The sequence below is a fragment of the Anas platyrhynchos genome, chromosome 1, assembly GCF_047663525.1.
Source record: "Anas platyrhynchos isolate ZD024472 breed Pekin duck chromosome 1, IASCAAS_PekinDuck_T2T, whole genome shotgun sequence".
Taxonomy (NCBI): domain Eukaryota; kingdom Metazoa; phylum Chordata; class Aves; order Anseriformes; family Anatidae; genus Anas; species Anas platyrhynchos.
Genome location: NC_092587.1, coordinates 204,979,451 through 205,006,163, shown reverse-complemented (window position 1 = coordinate 205,006,163; position 26,713 = coordinate 204,979,451). Strand labels below are relative to the sequence as shown.

At 40.5% G+C, this 26,713-nt stretch overlaps 1 protein-coding gene across 6 annotated transcripts in view; it reads left to right on the top strand.

Annotated features, from left to right (window-relative positions):
* The window catches only part of UVRAG (UV radiation resistance associated), a 92,542-nt gene that overhangs the window by 40,234 nt on the left and 25,595 nt on the right, over positions 1-26,713 (top strand). For 4 of the 6 annotated variants that reach the window (XM_072032917.1, XM_038178253.2, XM_072032920.1 and 1 more), the window contains 7 exons: positions 1,687-1,813; positions 3,765-3,849; positions 4,280-4,367; positions 4,937-4,997; positions 5,592-5,630; positions 7,003-7,168; positions 23,271-23,349. In XM_072032917.1, coding sequence (XP_071889018.1) covers positions 1,687-1,813; positions 3,765-3,849; positions 4,280-4,367; positions 4,937-4,997; positions 5,592-5,630; positions 7,003-7,168; positions 23,271-23,349 — 645 coding nt within the window. The remainder of the gene's footprint in view (positions 1-1,686; positions 1,814-3,764; positions 3,850-4,279; positions 4,368-4,936; positions 4,998-5,591; positions 5,631-7,002; positions 7,169-23,270; positions 23,350-26,713) is intronic. The other 2 variants (XM_072032918.1, XM_038178271.2) reach the window with 1 other exon arrangement.

Sequence of the window (26,713 nt, the reverse complement as noted above, 5' to 3'; positions counted from 1 at the left end):
TTTAATGATAAATCTTGATGGGTTCTTGCAGTGGATTTAAAGTGGAATGAGTCTATCCTGTACCCTGCTCCCTGTGCAAAACCAGAGCGTATTCAGCTAGTTTTAAGAGGTGTCAAACTAAACTAAGGGTTTGATAAAATGGAAGAGTGGGGAAGACCCCTAATAGCAGCGTTGCTTTGTAGATGAAGTCAACTCCCTTAAGAGCAATATAACATCTCCTGTCAGTGACTCCAACCTGGAGCTTGTTTGCCTTCTGCTGGTATCTTGGCTGTTAAAAGGCTTTTAATCATCTTTATCATCTTTTTCCAGTTATGGATATCCTTGTCTTTCCATACGAAGGCTTTTCCTTTATAAATATGTGGAGCAAAACTACACGAACAACATTAAAACCAGAAATGACACTGATAATGCATGTGATACAGCTTCTTAGTGAAATGGCACATGGTATAAGGAAATGATTACCCATTTTTCTTTTGTTTAGTAGTCAAAACTCTTCCTGGGCTTCCATCCCTCTTTATAAATGGGTGAGCTGTAGTTTCATTCCTTAATCCTGAGTCACGTTTCCTGCTGGAGCCTTGAACCAGAAGGCTGGGTGCACACATGTTACTGAGGCGAATAAGGAGAGGGAAGAGTTCAAGAAGAGCTGACTTTTTCTCATGCAGTTAGCGTTGAAGTAACATTATCTCCATGAGCTGCTGGGGAAAAAGTGAAAGCTGGCGGCGTTGCATGAAGTGACAGTGCCTGGTGCTGTTTGCAGAAGCTGTGCTCGCAGAGATGTCTTCACATTTTGAGCTCTGTCCGGGGGTATGGCTGGACTAGAGGGATGCAAGTTCTCTTTTTCCATTTTGAATCGATCTTCAGTTACTCTTAACAAGTATTCCAAACTGAAAATGGTGGGGAAAAAATATAAATATTATATTTTCTCCCCATCCCTCCCCCCAAAAAACCAACCAAACAGGAAAACCAACCCACCCTTTAATAGAAGAAAATTCTGTTTCACTGTTCTCATGGAAGTGTAATTTCTTAGTGAAGAAAATGCATCAAATAAAATAAATCTTTAAAGACACAGGAAAAAAAAGCCTTAATTTTAAAGGAGAGATCCTTCTAATATAACTATGCATAATGACATAATCTGTTCCCTGCTCTGTTTTCTTCTCATGTGGATCCTCTTTTCTCATTGCTCTGAAGCTGGGAACAGAATTTAATAGCGCAGCTCAGACACTTCCAGCCTTTTTCCTGTTCCCTATCTCAATTTAGCCCAGGCTCCTCATTGCTCAGCTCCTCTCTTGTTACCAAGCCCTTTGCCAGGGAATTCTCGTGCTGTTAGCACTCTGCTGTTACTGTCCACATACTCATCCTGCAGATATTTCCTACTGCATCTCCTTCATCTCTTAATTTCTGCCCTGGGCCAGGCTGCATCACTGAGCACAGGAGAAGGGATATATCCTATAGGACGAACAAACACACCAGACGAAAGATGAGGTTTTTTTCTTCCAAAGCAGCAAAATGATTAGGGTCCCTCGTTATCTGTTGTCTCACTTCTTAGTCTGCCAGACACTAGTCTTGTCCTACTTTTCCCTTTCTTCCTATCATCACTTTTACAAAACTACTTATGTGAAGAAAAACTTGAAGATGAATAAAATACTTTCAATTTTTACCTATTGGAGTCTGGTTTTCTTCCGATAGAAAAAGGAGAGTGAATGTTTACAGCTGAAGATCCTGGTGCTACGTAACGAACTGGAGAGACAGAGGAAGGCCCTTGGTCATGAAGTAGCCTCGCTGCATAAGGAAAAGAACACTTTGCATGACCGAGGTGAGTGTACAGGTGTTACTGCTTCTGGTTCAGGTATCTGTAATCCATTGATCAGAAGTGTAGTAGCCTAGCTGTGGTGGTTTTACCCAACTGGGCAGCTGAACTCCACCACAACCATTCCCTTACTCCCCCTCCTCAAAGGGGAAGGGGGAGAAAATGGGTTGGAAAGGGCTCAAGGGTTGAGGTAAGGACAGGAAGATCACTCAATTATCATTATGGGCAAAGCAGACTCAGTATTGGAAGATTCAAATAATTTATTACTTATTGCAAACAGGCTAGAGCAGTGAGAAACTAAAAGCAAAGTAAAAATACCTCCCCACCCCTGCCCCCCAGTTCACCCTCTTCCACCTCCTGAGTGGCTCAGGGGAATTGGGGCTGCAGTCAGTCCTTGGTGCTTCGTCTCCACTGCTCCTTCATGGTCCTTCTCTGCCCCTGCAGGATGCTGTCTTTCCAATCTGAGCTTGTGGGATCCTGTTCAAGAACTGCTCCCACATGGCTCCATCCCATTGGGTCCATCCCCTAGGAGCAAACTGCTCCAGCACGGGTCCCCCACGGGTGGCAGCTCCCCCCAGACCCCCTGCTCCTGCGTGGGCTCCTCTCCATGGGCTGCAGCCTCCTCCAGGCCATATCCACCTGCTCCACTGGGGGCTTTTCCACCCGTGGGGGGCTGCAGTGTGGAGATCTGCTCCATGTGGGACCCATGGGTGCAGGAGGACAGCCTGCTCCACCAGGGGCCTCTCCATGGGCTGCAGGGGAACTTGTGCTGCCTTGTGCCTGGAGTACCTCCTGCTGTGCTGCTGCACTCACCTTGGGGGCTGCAGGGCTGGATCTCACTCCCCACTCTCCCAGCTGCTACATCACAGCAATTTTTTCCCTTAAATCTGTTCTCACAGAGGCACAAACAGTATCAGTCACTGGTTTGGTTCTGGCCAGTGGCAGGTCCCTTTTGGAGCTGTCTGGAGCTGGCTCTGATCTGGCATGGGGCAGCTGCTGGGCTCTGCTCACAGAGGTTGCCCCTGCAGCCCACTGTTACTAAAACCTCGCATGATATAACCACTACACTATCTTATGATGAAGGTACTGGTTTTTTGATTTATTTTTTTTGATCAGGCTTTAAAGTGCTTCTGCCTACCTTTAGATAAACTTTACAGTCAGATAAAATCTCTTCACCATCTGTTATACTGAATTCTGGACAGCCCTTTCTTGTATTCTGCCTCTAAACAATTTCTTATCGTGATGCCTCTCTAAAGCAGCCTTAAAACTGTGCTTAATTAATTATCTGAAGAAAATGAGAAGAGTTATGCTGTAATGCAGTAAACGGTGGCATGATGCAGCCATATTTTAATGTCACAAGGGATTTTAATGTACCTGTTAGCCTAGGATCCCACTGTAAGAGTTGGAAGACAAAAAATCAATCTTGAGAGCTTATTACATAAGTGAAAGGTGAAATGCTTGGCCTTTTTGGCATTTTATTTTACCCTGGAAGTGTTTTACAGTAAGACTCTACATGGTTGCGTCTTGGTTGGAGCTCACCAGCAACCAAACGACATGGCTGGCTGATCTTGTTGCAGGACTTTTTTGAATTCCCAGTAGAGTCCAAAAATAATGAGTCACTACTAAAAATGAAGTGCGTGTGACTTGCTTAACTCTGCCAGTGCAAGTACTTGAGCTGCTTTAACGGAGTTACATTACTGTGGATGTGAAGGGAACAGGTGTAAAAGGAGAATGAGCTTTCATAGGTTGTGCTTGGCTGGGTGAATGGTGTATGGGGCATGAAGGCAGGTGTGCCTCCTGCACTGTCATTCCCCAGCTTGGCAGCATGTCAGAGCAAATGGGCACCTGAGACTAAATGGAGGGTTAATGCCAACACTCGTGTCAGTATCTACTCTTACAGCTTCAGGTTTAACAAAATACGTGATGCTAATTGTGTTTTTCCTGTTTCCTCATATAGAAAATGCATTTGAGGCTGAGTACCAGAAGCTTCAAGAGTATAATGAATCCTTGTACGAATTAAGAAAAGAATGCACTGCTAAGAGGTAAAAGGGCCCGTGATTTTTTTCCACTAGTCCACAGTCAGTAAAGACATACAGGTTTGAGAAGGGACTTCTGTTGCACCCAAGTCTTCCTTATTGTTGCCCTAAAACTTCTATTAAGTCCTCTCTGCTACAGTTTTTAGTTATCTAAAGTGATAATTAACTGTAGCAAGTCTAGAAGCAAAGGAAGTGGGCTCTGGTGCAGGTGTAGGCTATGAGAGAACCTATGTTTATTTTGGTGAAGCACTGCTTTGTAATGGTTAATTGTTGTAGTCCAAATATGCCTACAATATAAGATAGAACTAAAAATGTTGCTTTGTCCCTTTAGCCATCCTTGTAGAATTCTTTTGATGGGAGTGGGGCTGATGGGGGTTGATAGCTTTGCTTAAAGCTGTCCATGAAACTAATGATTTTGGTTTCTTTTCCCTTGCAGAGAACTGTTTTTGAAGACAAATGCCCAGCAGACCATTCGATGCAAGCAGTTGCTGTCAGAGCTGTCTTACATCTACCCTATTGATCTGGTATGTTTCAAATGGTCTAAAATGTATTCTTGTTGTAAACAGGAAGCTCATTTCACACCTGGAACAAACCTTGCTTTTCTGTAGGATCAGACTTTTCCCTCATATTGCTTTTTACAACCTTTTCTTGGATCTGGTCCTTAAGTTGTAAACCTCACACAGAGAGGACTTATGCCAGCATCATTCAAATAGCCTCAACTATAGGAGTAGAATGTATATAACTACAACTTAATGGATACTTGCCACTTTGTATGTAATTATTATAAAGTAACCTTGACAGTAAGCTAGCTGAACTTTACTAGAGTGCACAAAAACAGATGGCAAAATACAGAACTCCTAAACCTTTTTCTGCAATGAATTAAGGTAAAGCTCTTCCCTTAAAAAAAAAAAGTTGCTTTTGTTTTTTTTTTTTTGAATTATTTGAAGTGTTACTAAAACATTATCTCGGTCTGGGTTTCATTGAATATTTAGTTTTTCTTTACGAGATGCTTTGTTGTCATTGGGTTTTTTTTACAGACTTCTGGCTGTTGTTGTCTCATTCTCACTTTCCATTGTTGGTTTTAAACTTGCAGAATGATCAAAAGGATTACTTTGTTTGTGGAGTCAAGCTTCCTAATTCTGAAGACTTTCAAGGTAGCTGGATATTCTTAACTTAGTTCTTACAGTTAACACTGCTTCTAAACATAATAAAATTAAGTAAATTGATAGTAATGGCTACGGATCCACATTTCTGATTGGAAAGGTTTGGACTGGAAGAAAGCTTGCTCACTATTTATTCTTACAAACTGCCTTCATGCTAGCTAGGAACTGACTCTAAAGTACTTCTGTATTCAAAGTTTAATCAGTGATATGCTGTGGCAGGTTATCCAGAGAGGATGTGGAGCCTCCTTTCTTAGAAATACTCAGAGCTCAGATTGTGCTCCTTGGTACCTGCTGTAGCTTATCCTGCTGAGAGCAGAGGGGTAGGAATAGGCAATTTCCAGAGCTGCCTTCTAAACTCAGTCATTCTAGGGGGGAAAAAATTGCATTTTCCCAGTTTCAATCTATAAATAGTGCTCAGGCAATGTGCATGAGTCTCCATTTAGTTTGTTGCAGTTCCTGATGAACATACCAATAAACATCTTGCATAAATATGACTTAAAACTTCCTGACACTGATTCCTGCTGTGGTATGGCAGGATTTTACGAGTCGGCTTCTACTGTAACTTTGCACATCATCTTTTTGCAGAAGCAAATCCATATGCCTGCCTGTGTAAGGGTCATACAGGTAACTGTGTGCATTCACCTGTAGGTGTTGGACATGAATTGGAACTTCATTAAAATCCCCTTGGGAATTTCTTGCTCTTAGTACTTGTTCACTCTGCCAGTCATACGGTTTCTTGGGCAAAAACCTCAATTGATTATCTAACATCCGAGAGGAGTTAATTTGTACTAACAGCGGGTATATCGAATGCTCGAATAATGGAGGAATAATGTTTAACACATTAATTTGTTTTCCTGGTTGCACTTGTGAGAATGAATTCAGTTCTGTAATTCTTGAGAAGGCAGTGGTGTGTGTCTTTTGGCCTGTTTTCAGTTTATTGCTATTAACTCCTCACAAAAGAATGATTTAATTCTTTATCGAAGTCTCTGGAAATACAGTTTTACAGGGAAGAAGTACTTAGCATTCAAATTAGTGAAATATGGAGTTGTCTGACTTGCTGTGTCTTGGTTCAAACTCTTGGTAGAAAATATTAAAAAAAAAAGGCATCTCAAGGATCAGTGATTTTATTTGCAAAAATAGTGTTGCTTCAAAGGTTGAATGTTTAACAAAATCCTTTTTTAAAAGGATTTAACATCTTAAATCCATGCATCATCTCTTGTTGTAGAAGTCAGCATGATTTCAGACATTGTTGAGCATCATTAAAAGCTTTCTTAGAATGCCCTTGGTTATTTGCCCAGGACTCCCTTGTGCCTCAGTAGGGATGATTCTGTCGTGGTGTTTGTATTGGTATGCTCACTTACAAGGAAGAGGGGAAGGAAAAACTGAATCAGAAAGGAGAAGCCTTTACATGGCTGGTATTTGCATTCTAGAAAGGATGTAATTTGAATCTCAAGACCTGTTTATTCCCAGCAAGTGAAGCTTTAAGGCTGCAACCTTAAATGTCAAATTGGAAATGACCCTTTAAAACAATGGGTTAATCTAACTTCTTCGCCTTACTGCCAGACAACAGAGCACAGAACCTGGGGTCAGTCTCTCTGCAACTGATCTCTCTAATGAGTAAAGCTATGGAGGAATGCAGCTTTTTTCTGACCCTGGTAATATAAGTCACCTGCATATTGAGAAGTGCAGAAAGTTTAAGTCTTGAGTTACGTCTTGGGATTTTTTTCCCACTTTTCCATCTCTTCTTCACCCTCCCTGACCCAACGAGACTTTGGGAAGAGTAACTTTAAGCTTCAAAAGTGTAAAATGGGACGGAGGATATGTCATTAGTCACTTTATGTCACCTTTAGTAAGAGGCAAAGGGTGAACTGAAAATAATTGCAAAGCAGTCTAAAGTTGTTTTTACTTGGATCTGTCTGTTATAACTTCGTGAAGTGCTGAGTCTGCACTGAGATTCAACTGATTTATTTAATGGATTTTTTATTATTATTGACAGCAAAAGATGATGGAAGTATTGCTGTTGCCCTGGGCTACACCGCTCATTTGGTTTCAATGATATCCTACTTCTTACAAGTGCCACTCAGGTATCCCATAATCCACAAGGGCTCCAGGTCTACAATCAAAGATAACATCAATGACAAACTGACAGAGAAAGAGCGAGAGTAAGTACACCATAGATACTTCTGTACTTCTTTCAAAACAACAAAAAACACCTAAACTTGAACGGTTTGGGGTACTGTGATGAGATACTGATTTTGAAGTTATTTGGTACTGTGTTCAGTAGGTGTGGGACAGGAGCTTCTGAGTTTCTGGGAGCTACCTATAGTCCAGTTTTGTCATTCTACATCTATTGATAGCCAAATGCTATTGGTTAGGCATCTAATAATGATAGGAAAAACTTAATTAGTGGACCTTGTAGGTAAGTTGTGGCTTCTGATTGGAAAATTTGCCTTTTGTGTTTCTCTATTGGCAATGGGAATAAACTGCAGACACCAGAAGCAGCCTTCAGTGGGGAGTTGCTGCAAATGCTGTTGTGCTGCTTGATTCACGACAAAATAGCTATCTTTAGCACAGAGGAGTTTTAAATGGTTAGGAAAGAGTTTTGTGAATTGTTACCTACTAATAAATCAACTTAATATTCAATGAAAAATTTGTCATCTGGCCTATAATCATTTTCTTTCAACATGGAACTGGGTTATTGTTACTGTTAAGCTACTAGGAAGCTATCTTGCTGTCCTTAAATCCACTCCCCGAATGCCTCCTGCATTTTGGCACTTTGCCTGTTTTCCCACTGTCTTTGCACCTGTGTGCTCAAATATGAAAATAGGGGCAATTACTGGTTAAGCTTCGCTTTGTAGCCTGCAACCACAGAACTCAAAGGAATGCAGCGCTGACCAGCTGCGGGAGACCAGCTGCTCCACTCCGATCCTCTGTGTGTCTGCGGGCGGTTGCAAAGTCAGGCTTGCAGCACCAGTATCCTTGTTTGTTTTTCACTTGTAAGATTTGAAAAATGAGCGAAAGAAATAGCTGGAAGAAAATTAACTTGTGGAAAATTGCTGTCTCTATTGCCTCGATTTCTTGATCTCTTTGGGTGCATACAATCGAAGTCTTTTAGCGTTTATAGTAGCATTTCTTACAAGTCCCAGTCAAAATGGAAGGGTCTTTTCATACTGTGCATAACTGGGAGGGTTGGGATGCTTGGAAGTGTCTGATTTCTTTTTGAAGCTCAGTGACCTTTGGCAGCTGAGGTAACTTGCCTTGAGTTAAGCTGTCGCAGAGCTTTAACTGTTGTGATGTGATAAAACAGGGACTATAGTAATTCTGAAAATGATTTTGGGGTGAGCTATCCAAGAAATCTTTGATACTATTTGAATAACTTAATAGAAAGCTAATGTGTTCAGCTTCAGCTTTACTTCTCTAAGCACATGATCGTCCTCTTGCCTGTTCATCACTTTCAGACGGGTATCAAGCTAGAGCACTTATATCTGGAAAACACATTTCTGAGGAGCAGAGCTGCCTGTGTGTGGGAGTATAAAGATTAAACCAATTTCCTGTTGTCTGAGACAAAGTGGAAGGCTTAGTCCTTTAGGCTGGAGCCTTCCAAACCCTCATGACTTAATACTTTATTTCACAACAGTTTCTGAAAAGGAGAAAGTTTGGCTAAGTATATTAATCCCTATTGGGCCATTTACCTGTGTTCTGCAAGATTTTTTCAGGATTAACTCCTGCTTGAGGTCTTCTCTTCCCAGCTATTGGAGAGTCGATCCTGCCAGCTCTCAGAGGACTTGAGTTGCTATAGAAAACCTCAAATGTCTGAACTTGCAGTTTTCTTTCTAAACTAATAGCTCATGTTTCTTGTGTGCTCCTAACTGAATAGAGCATAGCAATTAACGTGTGTTATTAAATTTCTTTACTTCAGTAACCTGTCCTTAAACAGCTTTTCTAACTCCAATGTAAACTGTTAAGTAATTACAGTGAGGTTTTCTGTGTACTCAGTCTTTATTATAACACATTGCATCGTAATTATTTATTAGATAAAGCATTTGATTTGGCTTCATATTGTTTTCTGGACTTCAGGGTTGCCCTGAATTCTTATTAATAGATTTTAAAAATTGGGCACTGGGGGGTAGAGCTGATGTTTTCATTCAGAAGAAATTTCATCAGTACATGTGTTTGTTTTTAATGTTATACTATATTATGAGTGTATTACTTCATGCATCTTTCAGCTTTCTGCATCAGCTTTTTAAAGTCCTAATAAGCTGGTCAAGCATTTTGAGAGCTTTCAGAATGTAAGTTACATTTGGGGAGTATTTTATCCACTTCAGATCTGTTTCCCTGAACGAACCAGGCTACTTAAGTCACAAGATTCTTGTGGAAGCCTTCAGTTTTGTGTGCTGCCATTATTGTTATGTTGGTACTAAAGAATGTACAAAAGTAAGAGGCTGTGGTGAAAATTTCTCTTGCATCTGGCCCCATTACTGATGGTGGAACAAGATAGGGAATACCTGCCAGTGGTGTACAATATATGGTCTTGTAGATATTAGTATTTATTATCTATTTGATAGCTTTTCTCTCTGTATTCCATTAACTTATTTTGATACTACTGAAATGCTGTAAGTTTTCTCCCATAAATCTGCTTTTGTGACTTTCTGAACCTAGGGAAGGAAAGAATACAACTTTCAGTTAACAGCTCACATTTCTTCAGTGGTCTCTTTGAAAACCTTCAGAGTACATCCAATATGTGAGAGGAAGGAGTACCCTTTCCAGAAGTTCTGGATTCTGAAAGATCACAAAGAAAATGATGGATACAGAACTCCCAAATTTAAGCTAGTTAGCAGAGCAGCGTGTTCCTCTAGTGACAAACATACTTAATACCTTACCTTAATTCCTTGGTACTGTTCTTGCAGAATAGGAACTTAGCACTTCATCTTGTTCTCATAAACCTGGTAAGAATGCTGAAATTAAACTATTCAGGACATGTTCTGATGCTGCCTGTCAAGCCCTGAATTTAATGCTTCTGTTAGTCTGCTCCCAGATTTTTAAATAAAGCAGTTTTTAATATAAGAAGAATAAGGGGTGGCATGTCTGGAGCAAGATTGTCTACGTTGGCGTTGTTGCCTTTGTCATAAGGTTTTTAGATAGTCTTCCCTTCAGGTCTCTTCTAGTAATACGAGTTAAAATCTTACAAGGTAAATGTCTGCATTTTGCAAGCTGGGAGCTACTGAATCTTTTTAGACAGTATCAGTCTCCTTGTACCTTCTAAAGTAAGTTCAGGAGCATACATATGTCATCTGTTTGGGAGTATTTTTAGCTTCCACGTTGACTCAAAGCTACTTGATTTCTTTATTTTATAATTGAAATTTCACATGACTCTTGTGCAACCCGCCAGTTGGAGATTTAGGAATAGAATACTCGTTTCATCAAATCACATTAGACAGCTTGGATGTATGTATGCTTACCAAAGAAAAGCCATGCTCTTCAGAGTTCAATCCCCTTTCCTTTAGCTTGTGTGTGTCTGGGCAAGTGAAATGCTTTTTCAGAGCAATTATTTGTTGTATTTTCACATTTTCATTCATACTCAATCTTTGAAAAGATTTTCAGGGACTCTTCTCTGTTAGATGTGTACACACAGCTCTGATGCTGCATTCAAAGGCTACCTCAGGAACCAAGCAGTTACGTGAAGCAGCTTAAGGAGGAATGAAGTTGAACATACTGCCAGTTACCGGGGGTTTGGCTCCTGGGGGCACTGAAAAGCTCAAGCGTGACAGCTTTGATGGTCAGTACTGTCTTGGGGCTGAAATCAAAATTCAGAAGGACTGAGTATTGAGAACAGTTTAAGCAATTTGTTCAGGGGAAAAAATAGCTGTTTTAATTTCTGCATGCAGTAACATCATTGAGGAGCAATTGAAGGACTTACTTTGAAGCAAATCTTTGCAGATGATGAGCGTTTTTCATTTTTGATGAAATAACTCTATGGCATAATAGGAATAGGTTGTTGCATGTCAGTAGATAACCATGAGTCACTGGAATTATGTCTATTCTACACCTTTTTTAAATAATGCTAATTCTTATTGTCACTGAACACTTTCTGTTGTCATTAAACATAGGGAGCATCTGTCTATGATTGTGTTACTGGATTATTATAAAAAATAGGATTAAAATTGTATGCCTTGTTTGCAGTTTAAAGTGATAGATATGATCCTGAAGAAACTTTCTGGATATTTCTTTGATGGGTTATGGCCCATAAGTAGTCTTTTTTTTTTTTTTTTCTGGAGGTCAGCTTCATTATTATAGCAAACTTCAAGTGTGCCAGAAGATTATAATTAGGAGTTAGTTTTTATTGTGATGTTTAGGTGGGTATTGCAGAAGTAGTTGAGCCAGGATCATGGAGCACTGCTGGCACCTGACTTGATCTGGGAACAACATCTGAATGCATCCAACCTCTCATATTATTACATATACTTTAAATTTGCTGCATTTCTGTGGCTGCCAAAGGCTTTAAAGCCTGGTTTTATTTCATTGCTGTAGCCCGTTTGGTAAGTGGCGAATGTCTGAATAATTAAAACCAGGTCATCTTTCACCAGGCTGAGGCAGCCTTGTAGCAACCGAGGACCGCAGCAGACAGGAAATGCAGGTGACCTTGTCAGATCTTCAGAATACTTCTGGACTCCTCAAGGATGTAAAGTTATGAGTGAGTTTTTTCCTAAGACAGTTTATTTATAGCTGAAGCTGACACATGCGAGTGCTTGGCCGAGGGTCTGCAGCCTGGTGCACGGTGAACGTTAACATACTTGCATGGCTTGTTGATTGAGCCTTGAATTCAAACCAGCAGGTTGGTTTAGCCTAGTTTGGGGTGCTCTTAATTGGTTGAAGAGGCCAAGCTTGAGAGAAATGGAAAAGTTAAGAGTAGTCCGGGCCAAGTGCACTTTTAATCTGCACATGTTTAAGCAGTTCATTCAGTAGGCTGGGGTTATGTTTAAGGCATCCTCATTTGCACTAAGAAAGCAAGCTTCCAGTTTTCTGTGTGTGGTTCATGCAGAACTAAGTCAAGCAGTCCCAGTTATTGCCAGCTCGAGTTCTGATGCAAAAAGTTGCTCTGCTTGGACCTGAGTAAAGCAAAACTTACATCTAAACCAGTTCTGCTACAAGATTGCTTCCAAATTCTCTATCTTGATGAACTGTGGTGCCTTTCGCTTCAGCGTGAAGAGCTGGATTTGCAAGTAAGAGGAGAAGAGCTGAGCAGGCACGTGGATAACTTTTTGGAGTGTTTGGAAACCACTTGTCGAATGAGCTCAGTCTAAACACGGTCCTCGCTTCTGTGGTCTCGCTCCTGTTTCTAAGAATGTGAAAGCTGAAAGTCAGGAGGTGGTTATTGCCTTGGGTCCAGTAGCAGATAAGCCATTTGCAACACAGCAGTCTGAAAAGTCAGGACACAAGTGAGTGAAGAATAACTTTTCACTGATGCTGACATCTTCCAACTCGACAGAGAAATCTTTAATCATCTTTGGTACTTCAGCTGAGATGATAAAATGGCAGCTTTGGGAAGAAATCTTGGCAAACTTAAATCAGATGGAGGGAGACGGTTTGTTGAGAAACCTAATAGCTGTCAAAGCAGAGCTGATTCTTTGTGGTAGATTGAGTGTGTGTTAAGCATTCGCCTATTGCTCAAAGAATGCTTTTTGCCATGAACTTATCTTGAACTGTATTTGTGCGCTCCACATTCTTGGGAATATTTAGCTAGAACGCAGGGTTATTTTATTCTTGATCACCAAATCAATACTTCTGCCTTCATTGGGTCAGCACTTATTAAGGTGCGGAGATTATAAATCAGATCAAGTGCTCCTTAGGAAATGCAGATCTTATTAACACCGGCTCTGGGAGGGAGCAGCAGCTTTTGCATGCTTCTGCCCAGTCTGAGAAAGCAGATTTTGTTTACTGCAGTAGATGAGACCACTGACCCCGGACATCTACAGCTGAGAAATGTTTTTGTGAAGACATACTAGTCTTAGCTTACTCCCATTGGAACTCTATCCTCCTGCTGAGATGATTTTTCAAAACATTACTTCATTTTTCAATGAGCGGGGACTTGACCTGCTTAAAGTGTCCTCTGGTTAAAAATGAGCCTTCGGTGGCAGGGAGATTTAAAGCCCTGATAGCAGGGTTGTCTGCTCTGTCCTTACAGATAGTCCTCGCGGTGTGACATCCATCACAGAGCGTCCAGCAAGCCTTGAATTCAAGCTGTAACATGTCAGGGATATGCACAATCGACAAAAAGCCATCAGCGTTGCTAGTTCTGTGGATTGCTGGCCGTGCTTTTTTAGGTGTGTGACAGCGTTATTTGCTGAACCAGTAGAATGATACCTTTATATTTTTTATAAATCAGTGACTATTTTATCAACAACTGCTTAACTTTCCTAATCTGGGTCTTTGGTTTCCTTTCCTGTGTACAGCCTGTACATATTGAAGCTATTGTACGTTCTCCAAGAGCAAGGTCACGACAGTTACACTTCTTAATGGAAAGATGGCAGTGCTTCTGCTTTTGATTATCTTATTGTTGAGCTATTCAGATAGGCATTTTGAAAATACGCTTCATGCAGTTAAACTGCCAATATGTTTTCCTTTCCCAGTAAACTAATTATCTTTGTATTGTGTAAAGTTTGAATGAGGATATGCTTTTTTCCCTTGGCAGTCTGTATTTTTGTCATCAAGTTTGTTTTACAAGTATTTGTTTTCTCTCATGTAGAGACTAAAAACCATAGAGTAATCAAATCTGAATTCACTTGTGATTCATATTTGTGTCTTAATCTCATCTCTAACAAAGCAAAGTGTACACTTGTAATCTCTTTTTTACTGCCATTTCATTTGACTTTCAGTTTTACGCACCAGGTGGGGATCTTACTTTTTCATTTAAAACTTTTCCAATCATGCTGTCTGTTGGCAGCCTAGTTAGCCTACAAGGAACAGCTGTTACTGACCCCGAGGTGAGTTTGTGGCCCTTACCCATCGACTGGTAGCTTGATATGAAGAGGATCCATAGCACTCTGCTGCGCCTCTAGTTGAGGAGTCTGGTGGTGAAGGCAGGTTTGTACTGTGGTGTTTGTTTTGTTCCTTCTAACAAGGACCCTTCCAACAAAGACCAGCTGCCTGGGCACATTACTTCAGGCTTGTGCCAGCCTCTACTCCAAAGCTGATAAATCTTTGGTGTAGCTTATCTGAAAAGGAAACAGGTTTTGAAGCTGTGCAGCCAACGCTTCTTGTGCTGTGGTCATCTGCTGGAGTGATGATGAGTTGGAAGTGCTGGGTATTTTGGTGGCTATGGCTCGTTAGGAACCTGCTTTCCTAATATTTGATCTGAACTGTCCTGGGGAATAGTGGTTTCGAGTGAGATGTCTGCACAATGGTTGCCCTCCTCGCTAAAAGGCTCTCCAGGTTTTCTTTATTCTGGTTGAGAAAGACTCTAGCAGTTGTACACAACTCAAGCTTTCTCTTCTAGATACGACATTCCTTTACAGTGAGCACACAGGATGTGGTCAGGTTGGAGGGAAGACGCTACTCCTTCCTCCCTGCCTGCCCCTCGCAGCCCCTCAGAAGGGGCTGAAGTTGAAACTTAAACTTCAGTAAGTACTCAAATCTTGTTCTTCTACACTCCTCGTGTTTCAACACTATCATGCAAGAACTTGTGACTCTTTCAGGCCATTATCTTTGTTGGATTGGGCTATTTAGTTCTATCCTCATATAGGGCATCCTGTTCATGGGCTTAAGCTGGAAATTCATCATTCTCTGGACTGCCCCATTTTTTTGGTAGTGTGCGTGAGGCACAGTTATTCCCTAGGTCTGATGGATGACTCTCTGCTGTCACACCAGGGACTGTTAGAGAAATTACATCAGTTCTTTATCTGTATAATAGTGAATAATTGGGCTTTAGCTGTGTTCTGCCAGCTCTGCTGCAGTCATATCCCTGCAGCCGTTCTGCTTACTGTCCTCAAAAATAGGAAATGAAGGGAACGAAGCCACCTCAGGTTTGTGATCTGTCCCAAATTCAGTGGATGCACTCGGGTAGGATGTAGTCAAAGTGCAGCAAATATGGTGATGTGAAAATGCACTGACATTGGCTTCACCTAATTGTTAAACCAAGTTTCTGATCTTCAGTTAACTAACGGGTAAATACATTGCATAGGAAACATGTAATTAGTATTTTTTTTTTAGGTGTTAAAATGCATTTCCTGTCTTAAACTACATATTTTGCTTTTGTTAAGTGTATTGTGTCTCTGACAACAGGCTCTTAGTCTTTATTTTGATGTAAGCTTTCAGTGAGGGCGTTTGTTCAATTTCTTAAAACATGCCAATATTTCTTCACATTGCAAAGCTAAAATATTATTGGTCATCAAGCTTTTACGTTATTATGAAATTAATATTGTTTAACACTATTCCAAACCAGATTGAGAATTTTACCTAGATGTGCCAAATGGGATGTATCACGATATGTAAATTGTGCCACACTTCAGCCTGTGGCAACCAGTTAGATGGCATGTGTAAAATCTTTATTTTACTGTTTTCTTCCCCAAAGAGCTTTCTGAAGTAGAGATTAAATTTTGAGACTTCTAATATAATTTGGGATATGGCAGAATGACCGATCAGAAGAGAATAAAAGATCTAAAACACATGGAGTAATACCAAAGTAGAAGCAGGTGAAAGCAGTTAAAAATGAAGCAAGTTCTTAAACTTTAAAAATAGTTTGTATTAAAGACAGGCGGTTCTGGACAATAAAAATTGGCCACCAATATATTGGTACATATGTGATTTTTTTTTGGGTACAGAGGAGTTCATAAATCACAGAACACAACTGAAAATGTATTTGGGCTTGAATTCATAAGAGATACTTGAGGTCTGAAATAAATATATGGAATAAGGATCCTTTCAGCTTTCCTAACAGTTAACATCTGACTGAAGCAAGAGTCCTGTGGTGATTTACTGCAAGTTCATCGAAAACTGAGGCTGCAATGTAGAACAGCTAAAGATTAGCTCAGTAACACATACGAGGATATAAAATTAAATGCGATCTTGATGGTTGATAAGTATTTGTCTGAGAACAACTGAAAAAGGCAATTCTTAGTGGGTAGAGTAGAATAACTAGGACAGTTTACTTATGAGTTATTTTAAAAAAAAATCTTAATGCCTAAAATACACAAATTTGGCTAACCAGAACTTTAGCTTTGATTCTGGAAAAACTATAGGTTTATTCAATGCATGACATAAGTAATCTTCACCTTTTTATAGTTTTTAATTTTTATTTTTAAATACATCTGTGTTCATGAGCAGTTGGCTGGAGATAGAGTAGTAGCAAAGCTTGTTTTTTTTTTTTTTTTTTTAACAAAAGTGATGCTTTTAATCCATACATCCAAAGGTGAGTAAGAGATGGCATGAGGTTAAAAAAAATAAATAAATCATATTAAAAATAAATTTAAAAGAAGAAAAAAAATATCCAAACTGTAGGCAGCTCATTTTGAAATGTAAATAGAAATGGGAAGATCCTTGCAAGAAGCTTTTCTTTTAGCAACGCAAAATCCTGGTTGTCCCTATTATGCCGTGATTCATAGAAATAAAGCTGAACTGAATGCTGAAAGGCAATTTAGACAATCTTCCTATCCCAAGGAGGGGTGAAATTTATTTAGAAAGAAGCGTTAGCAAGGTACAGGCTGGGTTGAACATACCTCGGAGACATTAGGTGAGGATTGTTCTGTACTTTGTGCTTTATGGTTAAAAGGCGATGTGTTTTTCTCTGTGATGAACAGGTAGTTTCAGCAGTACAGAGTGAAGACTGATGGTCTTGTGGGGCACTTTGCACCTTTTGGACAGAATTACTGCAGGAATGGTGTAAAGATAGCTTCAGCCCCCCAGACAGGTGCAGCTGGTGAAGGTGTTCGTTGAAACTCCTGTCTGCCCATCCTGACCAAGAACACAAATGGTTTTAGACACAAAGACTACAATTTGAACCAAAAAATGAAATCTGCCTGGGTTTTACACGGATATTTCTGTTCAGCTGTTTCCATCTTAATGATTCAGCTGGAGTGGAAATGATGGCAACCAGCCACCCTTAGTTTTCCACACTGACTGGAAATGCAGATATTGTATTTCTTTTTGAAGACTTTTAAATGAGAGGTGACAATTTAGAGCCCTGTCTACATTCTCTGTAACCTTTAAAAATGTGATTTACTGTAGTAAGGCTGTACTTCTCACTTCGGTTTATAGGAAGTATAGCTGAATGTTTAACATGTACACTTCTTGACTACCACATTAGACAAAGTCTCATTAGCACGAAGACAGCCTCCAAACTAGTGGCTTCTGAAGAGTCCTGTTAATTGGTGTAGCTGGAGTTGGGTACTTCAAAGCTTAATACCCCTTATAATGGCATTTCTTTATGCAAATATTCAATACCTACTTTTACAACTTATGAGGTGTTGCAGGATCTTTGAAGAATTAAAAATTACATCTGCCCTTGATGGTGGGGTGCTGGTTTTGTAGTTTTGACTTGGAGAAGGAGGAGACTTTCTGCCCGTTTTTATTTAAGACTGCCTTGTGGTTACTTTTCCCCATCAGAGTTGCTGTGAACAAAGCACGTAACCCTGGCCTCGCTTTTTCCTTTTCACAGCCCTTTTGGGAGGCTTTAATGAGGCTTAGTACTCTAGAAACTTCCACGTGGAGTCTACGGTGTAAAATAATACCAATGTTGACACTTCACTTAACCACTCCTGTAGCTGCAATTTCTTCCTTTCCCAGTACTGTTCGCGTGGGCAGTTTACAAGGAAATTAGTGTCTTCCTTGTAGGCTTGCTCTAATCTGTTCTGATCCTTGAACACAAGCTTTGATTTGTCGGTCTCACTTCAGTTTCTTACAAGTAGATGTCTTTGGTTGTGTAGATCAGCAGAACTCTAAGCCTTGACCTCCTCTTTGGGTTTGCTTAACCATTGCCTATCAGCAAAGCCTCTCTACGTGTAAATAGACTGAAACTAAGTTGCTCTGTACTTCAAAAACTCATCAATTCCTGTCGGTAGAATTGCTCAGCAGCTAGCAAAATCCAGTGTTACACAGAAGACTTCAGTGCTAAGAATAACAACCAATTTGAATTTTAGGTGCCTTTGATGGAGAGGAGAAGGAGAGCTCTTCTTTGAAGAGCTGTGCGAAGCCAGCTCCCTTCTGACTTCTGCACCAGTCTTTCTAGGACCAGATTTAGGTGGAAGTGTTTTTTACCCAGCAGCTCGCGTTCACTAAGGGAGCATGACAGCAATTTATAGGGGATGGGTTGAAGTAAAGCAGTTGATACTGACTCATTGGCACTACGATTCCAGCTGGAGACAAGCTCCTAATTACCTTTGGGGATCCCCCAAGTGGATTGGAAAGGTAAGGTGGAAGCAGGTCAGTTGCCATCTCTGTCTCAAGCTCTGCTAAAACAAATTAGTCAGAACTAAAAATACCTTGTAACTGCCTCTGTGATTTATTTCTTTTGCTGGCTCCTGGGATAAATGAGATCCAAAAGCTCTTCTTGAGAATCTGGGAAAACTTTGGCTCTTGGACACATCAGTGTTAGGATAACCCTCGAGTGTGCTTTGTGGCTGCAAGCATAACGTTCTAGTTCAGCGTGGAAGAAACTGTTCTGTCATTCTTGTACTTGTGATACCACAATAAAACTTTTGTCCAACGCAACGTGCCATGAAAGGGGAGGTGAGCTATGTGTCTAAAAATGTAATGCATGTGTGTTTTGCAATTTATTATGGACTTGCCTCCGTTCCTGCAGCGTGGTGCAGCTGGGTAACGCTGGTCATCTGACTTGTATCCCAGTGAGTCCTATAAAACAGAGCACATGACTCAAAGGAATTAATGAAAACATTACATTTGTCACTCCTTTAGCATTAAATAAGCAAAATGTGAAACTTCTAGAATAAATGTAAGCTTTTAAGAGTGAGAATCCTCTTCGTTTTATCTTAGATCTTAAAAGCATGTATTGATCTTCTGGCTAAATTCAGTCGTGTGCAGTTCAGATCACTCTTACTTTGTGTTCTCCACCTTCTGAATTCAGAGTGAGACTTTTTTTTAAGTTGACAATTGTGCTAAAGATTTTCAGTCCCAAAGCTGCCTGTCTGCGTTCCTGCCAGCTTCTTCCTTTCATCTCTACTAATCCTTGTGCTTTTCCCCAGCACAGGGTCTTACTGCTGGCATGTCAGGTGTCAGAAGTAGAGCAAGAATAGCCCTGAGTGCACTGGAAACAGATACAGAGACATCTCCAAATTGGGCTAACTTGTTATAAGTTACTAAATGTTGTGCTTTTATTTCTCTCATCAAGTTTATGTTCTTGAACTACGATCATCTTTATGAGCTACTGTTAAATTATTGCTCAGCTGACATGTGGCAGTAATGTGCTCTTTAGATACAGATACAGAATGTCTACTGTAAACTCAGGTTGTATCAGGGCTGTGTTTTATGAAGTCTATGCACTAGTGGAAGGTAATATTTGTAAGATAGATATTAACCTATTTTTACAAGAATTCGCAAGAGTGAAGAGCGAACTGTGAAGAGCAGAAGCTGTTTTGTTTGTAACTTCTGGCTGTGCTTGCATGGTGGCTTTGTCAGGAAGGAATGAGAGGATCACAGAGTAGCTGATGTTGGGACCTCTGGAGATCTGGTCCCAGCCTTTCTGCTCAGAGCAGCGTCCCTGGGACACGTGCAGTTGGTTTAGAATAGGCCCAAGGATAGAGACTATGGAGCCTGTCCTGGCAGCATCTTGCATTGTTTCAGTTTCATCATCCTCAAAGTAAAGGTTTTATTTTAGGTTCGTCTGGGGAAGCTCACACAGATCCTTCCGAGAAGCTAATTGAGTTGATAAAAGTTTTTCTGGGCTCTTTGTTTCTCCCCCAGAGTGATCAAGACTTGCACGAAGCATTCAAGCAAGGCCAAAGACACCACATTCATCTTTGTTGGACTCTCTCCAGTATACCCACATCTGTCTGGTGTTGGGAGCCCAGGACTGGACCCCATACTCAAGACGTGGCTCCAGATGGGAAACTTGGCATCTCCCCTTCCTGAGATCTATGGGATTGCCATCTGCCCATGTCTCCATCTGTCAGTCACTCTTCCCAATTCTCTGTCAGCTGCAGACATGCTGAGGGTGCCTCCTTGTCCCATCACCTGGGTCTTTAATGAAGGTATTTAACAGGATTGACCTGCAGGATCAGCTGCCAGTCTGTCTCACTGCCTCCTTATCTAGCCTATACTTCATCTCTTTGCCTGGGATGAGGCCACATCAAAAACATCATTGAAGTAGATGAAAAGCAACACCCACTGCTCTCTTTTAACCTGCTGAGTCAGGTTGATTATTTACCCTTTGTAAATTTATGGTGACTGCTCCCAGATTTCTTGTTCATAGTGTGATTGGAAGTGGCTTAGGGTTAGTGACTCCATAACCTTCCCAGGGCTCAGGGTGAGCTTCTTGGGTTCTTCTTCTTGAAGATGGAAGTGATATCTGCTCTCTTCTGAACCTCTTCCATCACCTTTCAGAAGATGATTGAGAAGGGCCTTAGGACAGAAGGAAGAAAAACGCATCTTCTGTGCCAGGGGATGATCTCCGTCAACTTTAGAAACCCCTTTAAACTGGCAACTTACCCTACTCCTTGGTAACTGCTCTCAGACAGTCTGTTCTGGTGATTACACAAGAGATATTTGTGGCTTGGTTTTTGTTCTTTCCAGTAAATACATCACACTTATTCTCATCTTAGGTATGTTCTGTTTTAAAGGAGCTTGATGATTTCCCTCCCACCCCACTCAAATGTAGGAATGGAACCCAGGAAGGTAGATACTGGAGGGGAATGGGCAGGCAGATGCCATTCTGCATTTTATTGAGTGCTTTGTGATTATAAAGCTACTAAAAGAGCCATTTTTGAGTGTAACTTTTGAGCAAGCATAACTAAAACCTTACACAGCATGCCAGAGGAAGAGATTGAGCTTACAGTCATGCTTTTTTAAGAAGCAACAATTTCACGTAGGGAGCCAAGAGTTAAAGTTGTATTCAATTACGCTCAGTGAAGCACGATGTAAAATGTCGTAGCTCCTTTCCCTTAAGTTTATTGCTTGTGACCAGCCCTAATGGGCAAGCAAGATAACACACAAAGAAAGGAACATCAAAGTTGGTAATATTTTTCTGTATGTCATGAGCGTGCATATGCAAAGACATCCACTGACATTTTTCGAGGCTTTCATGTAGCTTACTGTGTTATGAAAGCTGACACGAGGATGTGTGTAGCTTAGATTCTTTCAAGATTAATTAATGGCAGTTAGAAATGTGAATATTAACAAAAAGGAAAAGAAAAAACATACCAAGACCAACCTGATAAACAGAAAAAGCTCAAAAAAAAGCTCAAAAAGCTCAATCTTCACCATTTCAGCTGTCGGAGATGGTAGTGAGCACCGTGGAGAAGTTTTATCCTCTTTACTGGATATATCGAAGGGCTCTGTGTCTAATAATAAAATACATGGTTCCCATTACTAGTGACTTAATGAAATGCTATCTTATACCAAAACAGGGCTTGTGTTCCTAATGGTGCTTTTATTGTTGAGCTTGGGTGGGTTTTATGCTGTTAATTGTAAAGGTATCCCTTAAATCTAAATCTTCCTTCATTTGGCTATGTATAATTGTAGAGATTGAAACTGATTCCTCTTGATTTGTATTTTACACTTAGGGTAACGCGTGGTGGAATTGTTGTAGCATGTGGTCATTTCAAAAGGGTTTGTTTTCTTGTATGGGGAACCAGCTGGATTTATAGATCTATTAAGCAAGGTGAGCTGGATGGATGCTGTTCAAGGTGATTTTTATATTCCTCAACTTCAAGTGACCTAGCGAGTTTGAAGGTAGCATAAAACTTGAAGCTGACATCTTAATATTTGATCTGCTGCGATCGCGACCTGCTAACCTTTAGCTTTAATGGTGCTATATAATTCTCCTTAAATGCTGCAAATGTACTCTACTGTGGGGCTGCAGTAAAGATTTTCGATTTGATTGATGTTAAAATACACTTTGCGTAATCACCCCTCTGGAGTGCGTGTTGTTCCTAGTAGATATTGATCTCCTGTATTTGTTATCTTAAATTGGAGAGGGACTTTGCTTTCTGATGTAATGTGGGCTTAGTGCAGATAATATCCTCAGCATCTTGATTAGGGGCTGCAGAACGTGGGGTTCTTTAGAAAGACAAAAGTTGGTTTCATGGTGTAGCTCCCATAAATGTTAAGTTACAGATCCTTCTGAAATTACCACCTTGACCACGGCTGACCTCAACCTCTGGTGGTAAGGAAGAGTCACAAGACAGTCCTCAGAAAGGTAGTTTACAAGTATTAAAAGTTTGAACTGCTCCACTTGAGCAAATAATCCATGCACATAATTCAGCAGAGAATGTCAAAGATGCTTTAGGGTCCACAGGGGTGGGTCTCTGGTTTTCTGCAGCAGTTGAGACCACAATAAGTCGTTCTTCCCCTAAACTGTTAGCTACACTTCGATACTAAGAGCCATGGTTTATTATAATAGAACAGAATTAAACATTAGGAATCTATTTGCAAGGGTTGGGTGAGCTATGAGGCTGTGTGTGTGAAGCTTGTTGAATGGAGAGGTTTTCACAAAGGAATGGAGGGACGAGAGCAGGTTGGGGGAAATGTCCAAGGGAGATGAAAGGTTTTATGTGAGGTTTAAGTGGGATGGAGAGCACACGAAGTAGAATGGTTTGTACCATTTAAGTGTTCCTTTTGTGTGTTGGTAAATGGGCCTGGAAGTGAGCCTGTAAAGAGACTTGTACTCTTTCAATCACAAAATAACTTAATCAAAAGAGAACACCTTTTTTTAAAATTATTTTATTAGGAAGTGAGCTAACCAAATGCAAAAGGCTGAGTACAAAGGAGCAAGGTGGAATCTGATATTATGCTGCGTGCTTCTCAAAACATGCTTCATTTACTGAGGGGAATGCTGCAGCACTGGCAGGGTCATAAAGCATCTTCTAAAAACCTGAAATACTTCAGAAAACGCAATTCATTAGCTGAATTTTGACATCAATTTTTAAAAGGCTGACTGGAATTGCAGAGGACTCCTGGTAACTTCCTCTGGAGGGGGTTCGTGGGCAGGGGAAGTACTTTAAATCTTTACCTTTCCAGTTGTAGAGTCTCTACCTTTTTCAGGTTCATTTAAGCATCTCAATAACTTCACCTTTAATGCTTTTTTTTTTTCCCCATCAGATTTCCTTTATATCCAAAAGGAGGGGAGAAGCTTCAGTTTGAATATGGAGTGTATCTTCTCAACAAAAATATAGCACAGGTTGGTACACTAAGATTTTATTTTTAATTAAGATCTTCCATCTGCTTAGCGTCAGCGTGGAAGCAATGTGCATCTGCTGGCTGGTGATGCTGTTTTCTACGGAGAACAGCTGTGAACAACTTGGAGGTGTTCTCCAAATCACAAGCTTCACTTGCCTTATTGCTTTGTGCTGAGACTTTCTCCTGCCCTGCTTGGAGAAGGGCTTGTGAGCTAACAATGACTTTTTTTCCTTTTCCAGTAGTAAATACTGTGAGCATACATGCCCTGTTTGGAAAATGGTGAATGTTTTCTGTTACTTTCATCACACTCAGTTCATCTCATTACTGTGTTGTTTAATCTTGCTTTATTATTAACTACCCTTCTACCTCTATACTTATTTGATAAGAAAAGCCTTGCCAATGTATGACTCTTAAATTTTTAAAAGTCCTCTAATCATCCTCATTTTCTTGTTCGTATGTATTTTAAAAATCATCCTTTGCTTTGGCAAATGAATGAGATTTTTTTTTTAATTTTACAAGTTTATAGACTTCTATTCAAGAAGCACTAATACCTGCTGCCCACACATTTGGTATGGAATTCAGAAAATGGCCAAAAAGCTGGTCTCAGGGGAACCTGTAGAAGCTGTTCAGGCTGTTGCCCAACCCTGGGGCAGGGTCAGCTGCTCTGATTGGTTTGACAGTTTTATTCGTGAAAAATCCACTGTGTTTTTTATACTTAATTTCTGTTTTTTTCCTTCCCAGTTCTTTTCCATCACTTCTTTCCTGTTCTACCGCTGAATTAGAGAAATACTTTGGGGCTATATCATTTGGTTTGTTTTTGAAGCTTGGATTGCATTTACCATTTTCCAGACTTCTGGTATTTTGCCCGTGCTTAGTGTATTTTGGAAGATAACCTCCAATGGCTCTGAAATTACTTAAAGGCTAAAATGTCTTAAGATGAAGTTAATCAAGTCGTGCTAATCTTGGAAATTTACTTAACCAAGCTGTTAATATACCTTAAACTGTGACTCTTTGTTGCTGGCATTAATAATGGCAGCCAGCTGTTCGCACTTGACTTCCATGGGGAAGACTAGAGGAAAAGAAGGGATTAATACTCCCTTTCCTCCAAACGATTTGATAGCTTTCTCTCTCCATTAGTACCAAATCAGTGCTGTCCTTAATCTATACTTGTGTAAATACATCAGTTTGTTCAGTGGCTTGTGAGTTGTGATGCTGCTTGCTTTGCTTTTCAGCCTCTTCTGGCTTTTCCCTTTGTGATTCTGTGAGTTTGCTGTTCAGTTGTACCATGCAAGTACTGTTGTATTTCTTAATTGAAATTACAAACTATTCATTGAGCCCAAGCTGGTGGTCTTTCTGTTTCCTACAGTCTGGGTTAGTTGGCACTTGCACCTGCAGTGTCTTTTCTCTTTTTTAAATCGGAACTGTCACCACATCACGTCTTCATCTTTTTTTTTTTCCTTTTTGACTCGTCTCCTCAGAGATGTTACCACCGACTGACAGAGATCGGTCATTCTGGTTTTGTTCTTTTCCTATTTCCAAAGGACTGTGAACTGTTGAACTCGTGGTCACTCATGCCTGTTGCCTTCCAAGTTCTTGCAGTAGATTTCCAAAAGCACTGGCATGTTTTTAAACTCATAAAAGTAAATGAAGACTTTTATTTAAGTACGTATTTGTATTTTAAAAGTTTCCAAGCTTGCATGGGGTCACTGGTGCTGGTACAAGCTGTAGTGGCCAAGCTATTTGAAGTGGTTTGTACAACACCAGTGGTTCACATGTTATGGGTTGAGAACGTATGCCGTTGAATATAAAAACATAATAAAAGTAATCAGAATTTGTTGCGGGGGGGATCCTACTACTTATTTAATCAGGAAAGTGTTACTGAAGTCCACATAAATTGTTGTAGTCACCTTTGCTTTGATATTCTTGGTCAAACATTGCAGTTTTTATACTTCTGCCAAGAGGACGTTGTGAAAGCAGCGTGAAAAATCTGGCGTAGCAGATGGATACCGTGGAAATATATCACAGAAGTTCTGTGCTCAGGGGCTGACTTGATCTGGAACCTGAGATTGTTCGAATCCTTTGTGTTCCTTTGGAGGCTGGAATGTAAGAGTTGTAGTGTATCTTTAGGCTGCTTTGAGAAGAGCTTCCAGATAGGCTTAGCACAAGTGAGCGTGAAAAGAATACGTGTAACAAGATTGTTTGGATGGACAGTGAGAGCCGGTCTCTAGACCATCACAGCCTGTGAGGGGATCGTTTTAAGGCCCCAAAGTGTTGGCTTCAATTCAGGGAACCAGTCCTGCAAGCAGAGTTGCTCTGTCGTGATTTAGTCTGGATCAGATGCTTACCTCCCTCTGGCTGCTGGGTGAGGATCAGAAGAAGATGGGAGCAACAGCACCAGCTCTAGCAGAGTGCTAAGGGAAGAGCTCAGGTCTCCATCGCCTTTCTTGAATGCTTCATCAAAGTCTTGATCACCAAGGGTGAGAAGCAAAGAGCCCAGAACAACTTGAATCAACTTAAATAGCTTCTTGAAAGGATTTGTGTAAGCTTCCCCAGTTTCCCAGAAGTTTTCTTGTGTGTTTTTTTTTTCCCCTTCTTTCACCTGGAGTTCTTGGGGCAAGGAGAAACGTGAGTGGGGAAGAAGTGCGACTGGGTTGACGTTAACTAAAATTACTGAAATCAAAACTCTTCTAGAGATAAAGTGGTACTGTTTTGTAAAACAGCAGGATAATAACAATGAAAACCACATCTTGCACTCGGGAGAATTCAGCTGGAATTAGAAGCAGCTCAGTGCTAGCTCGATAGAGCAGTTATTTGGAGAAACTTGCTTTGCTGTTACATTCCGAAGTCAAAACAATGTGTGTTAATTCCGAGAGTTCATAATAACTTCCATCTGTACGTGAGCACAAATTGTTTCAATCCCCATATTTTCTATTTGTAATATTGAAGCCCTCATGATGTTCAGAGTAGCTTGTTATGTAGGATAATATTAGGTAAGAGCATAAATTTCCAGCCGTGCTTTCAGCTCTTTGACTGCAATGAACGTACAAGTGTGATATTTTTAAAGGGAAATTAATGACTTGTGCAATAATATCCACAAAAAAAAACTGGCAGTGAATTGGATGTCTCTCATAAGCATTAGGTACTGGGAGATATTGGGTAGGTAGCTGGCCCCACAGACTTGTTAGCTGCTCAGTTAGGGATGTGTCTGGAGTATCAGAGGAAGGTGAAAATTTAACAGGAGAATGGAATGAACTCTTGCATTGGTGTTCACACCATGAAAATCTCCCTTTCGATTGAATAAATATCAAGAAGCACCGAAGAGTTGAGTATTCCTGCTCAAATTGAGCACAACACACAGCATGGGT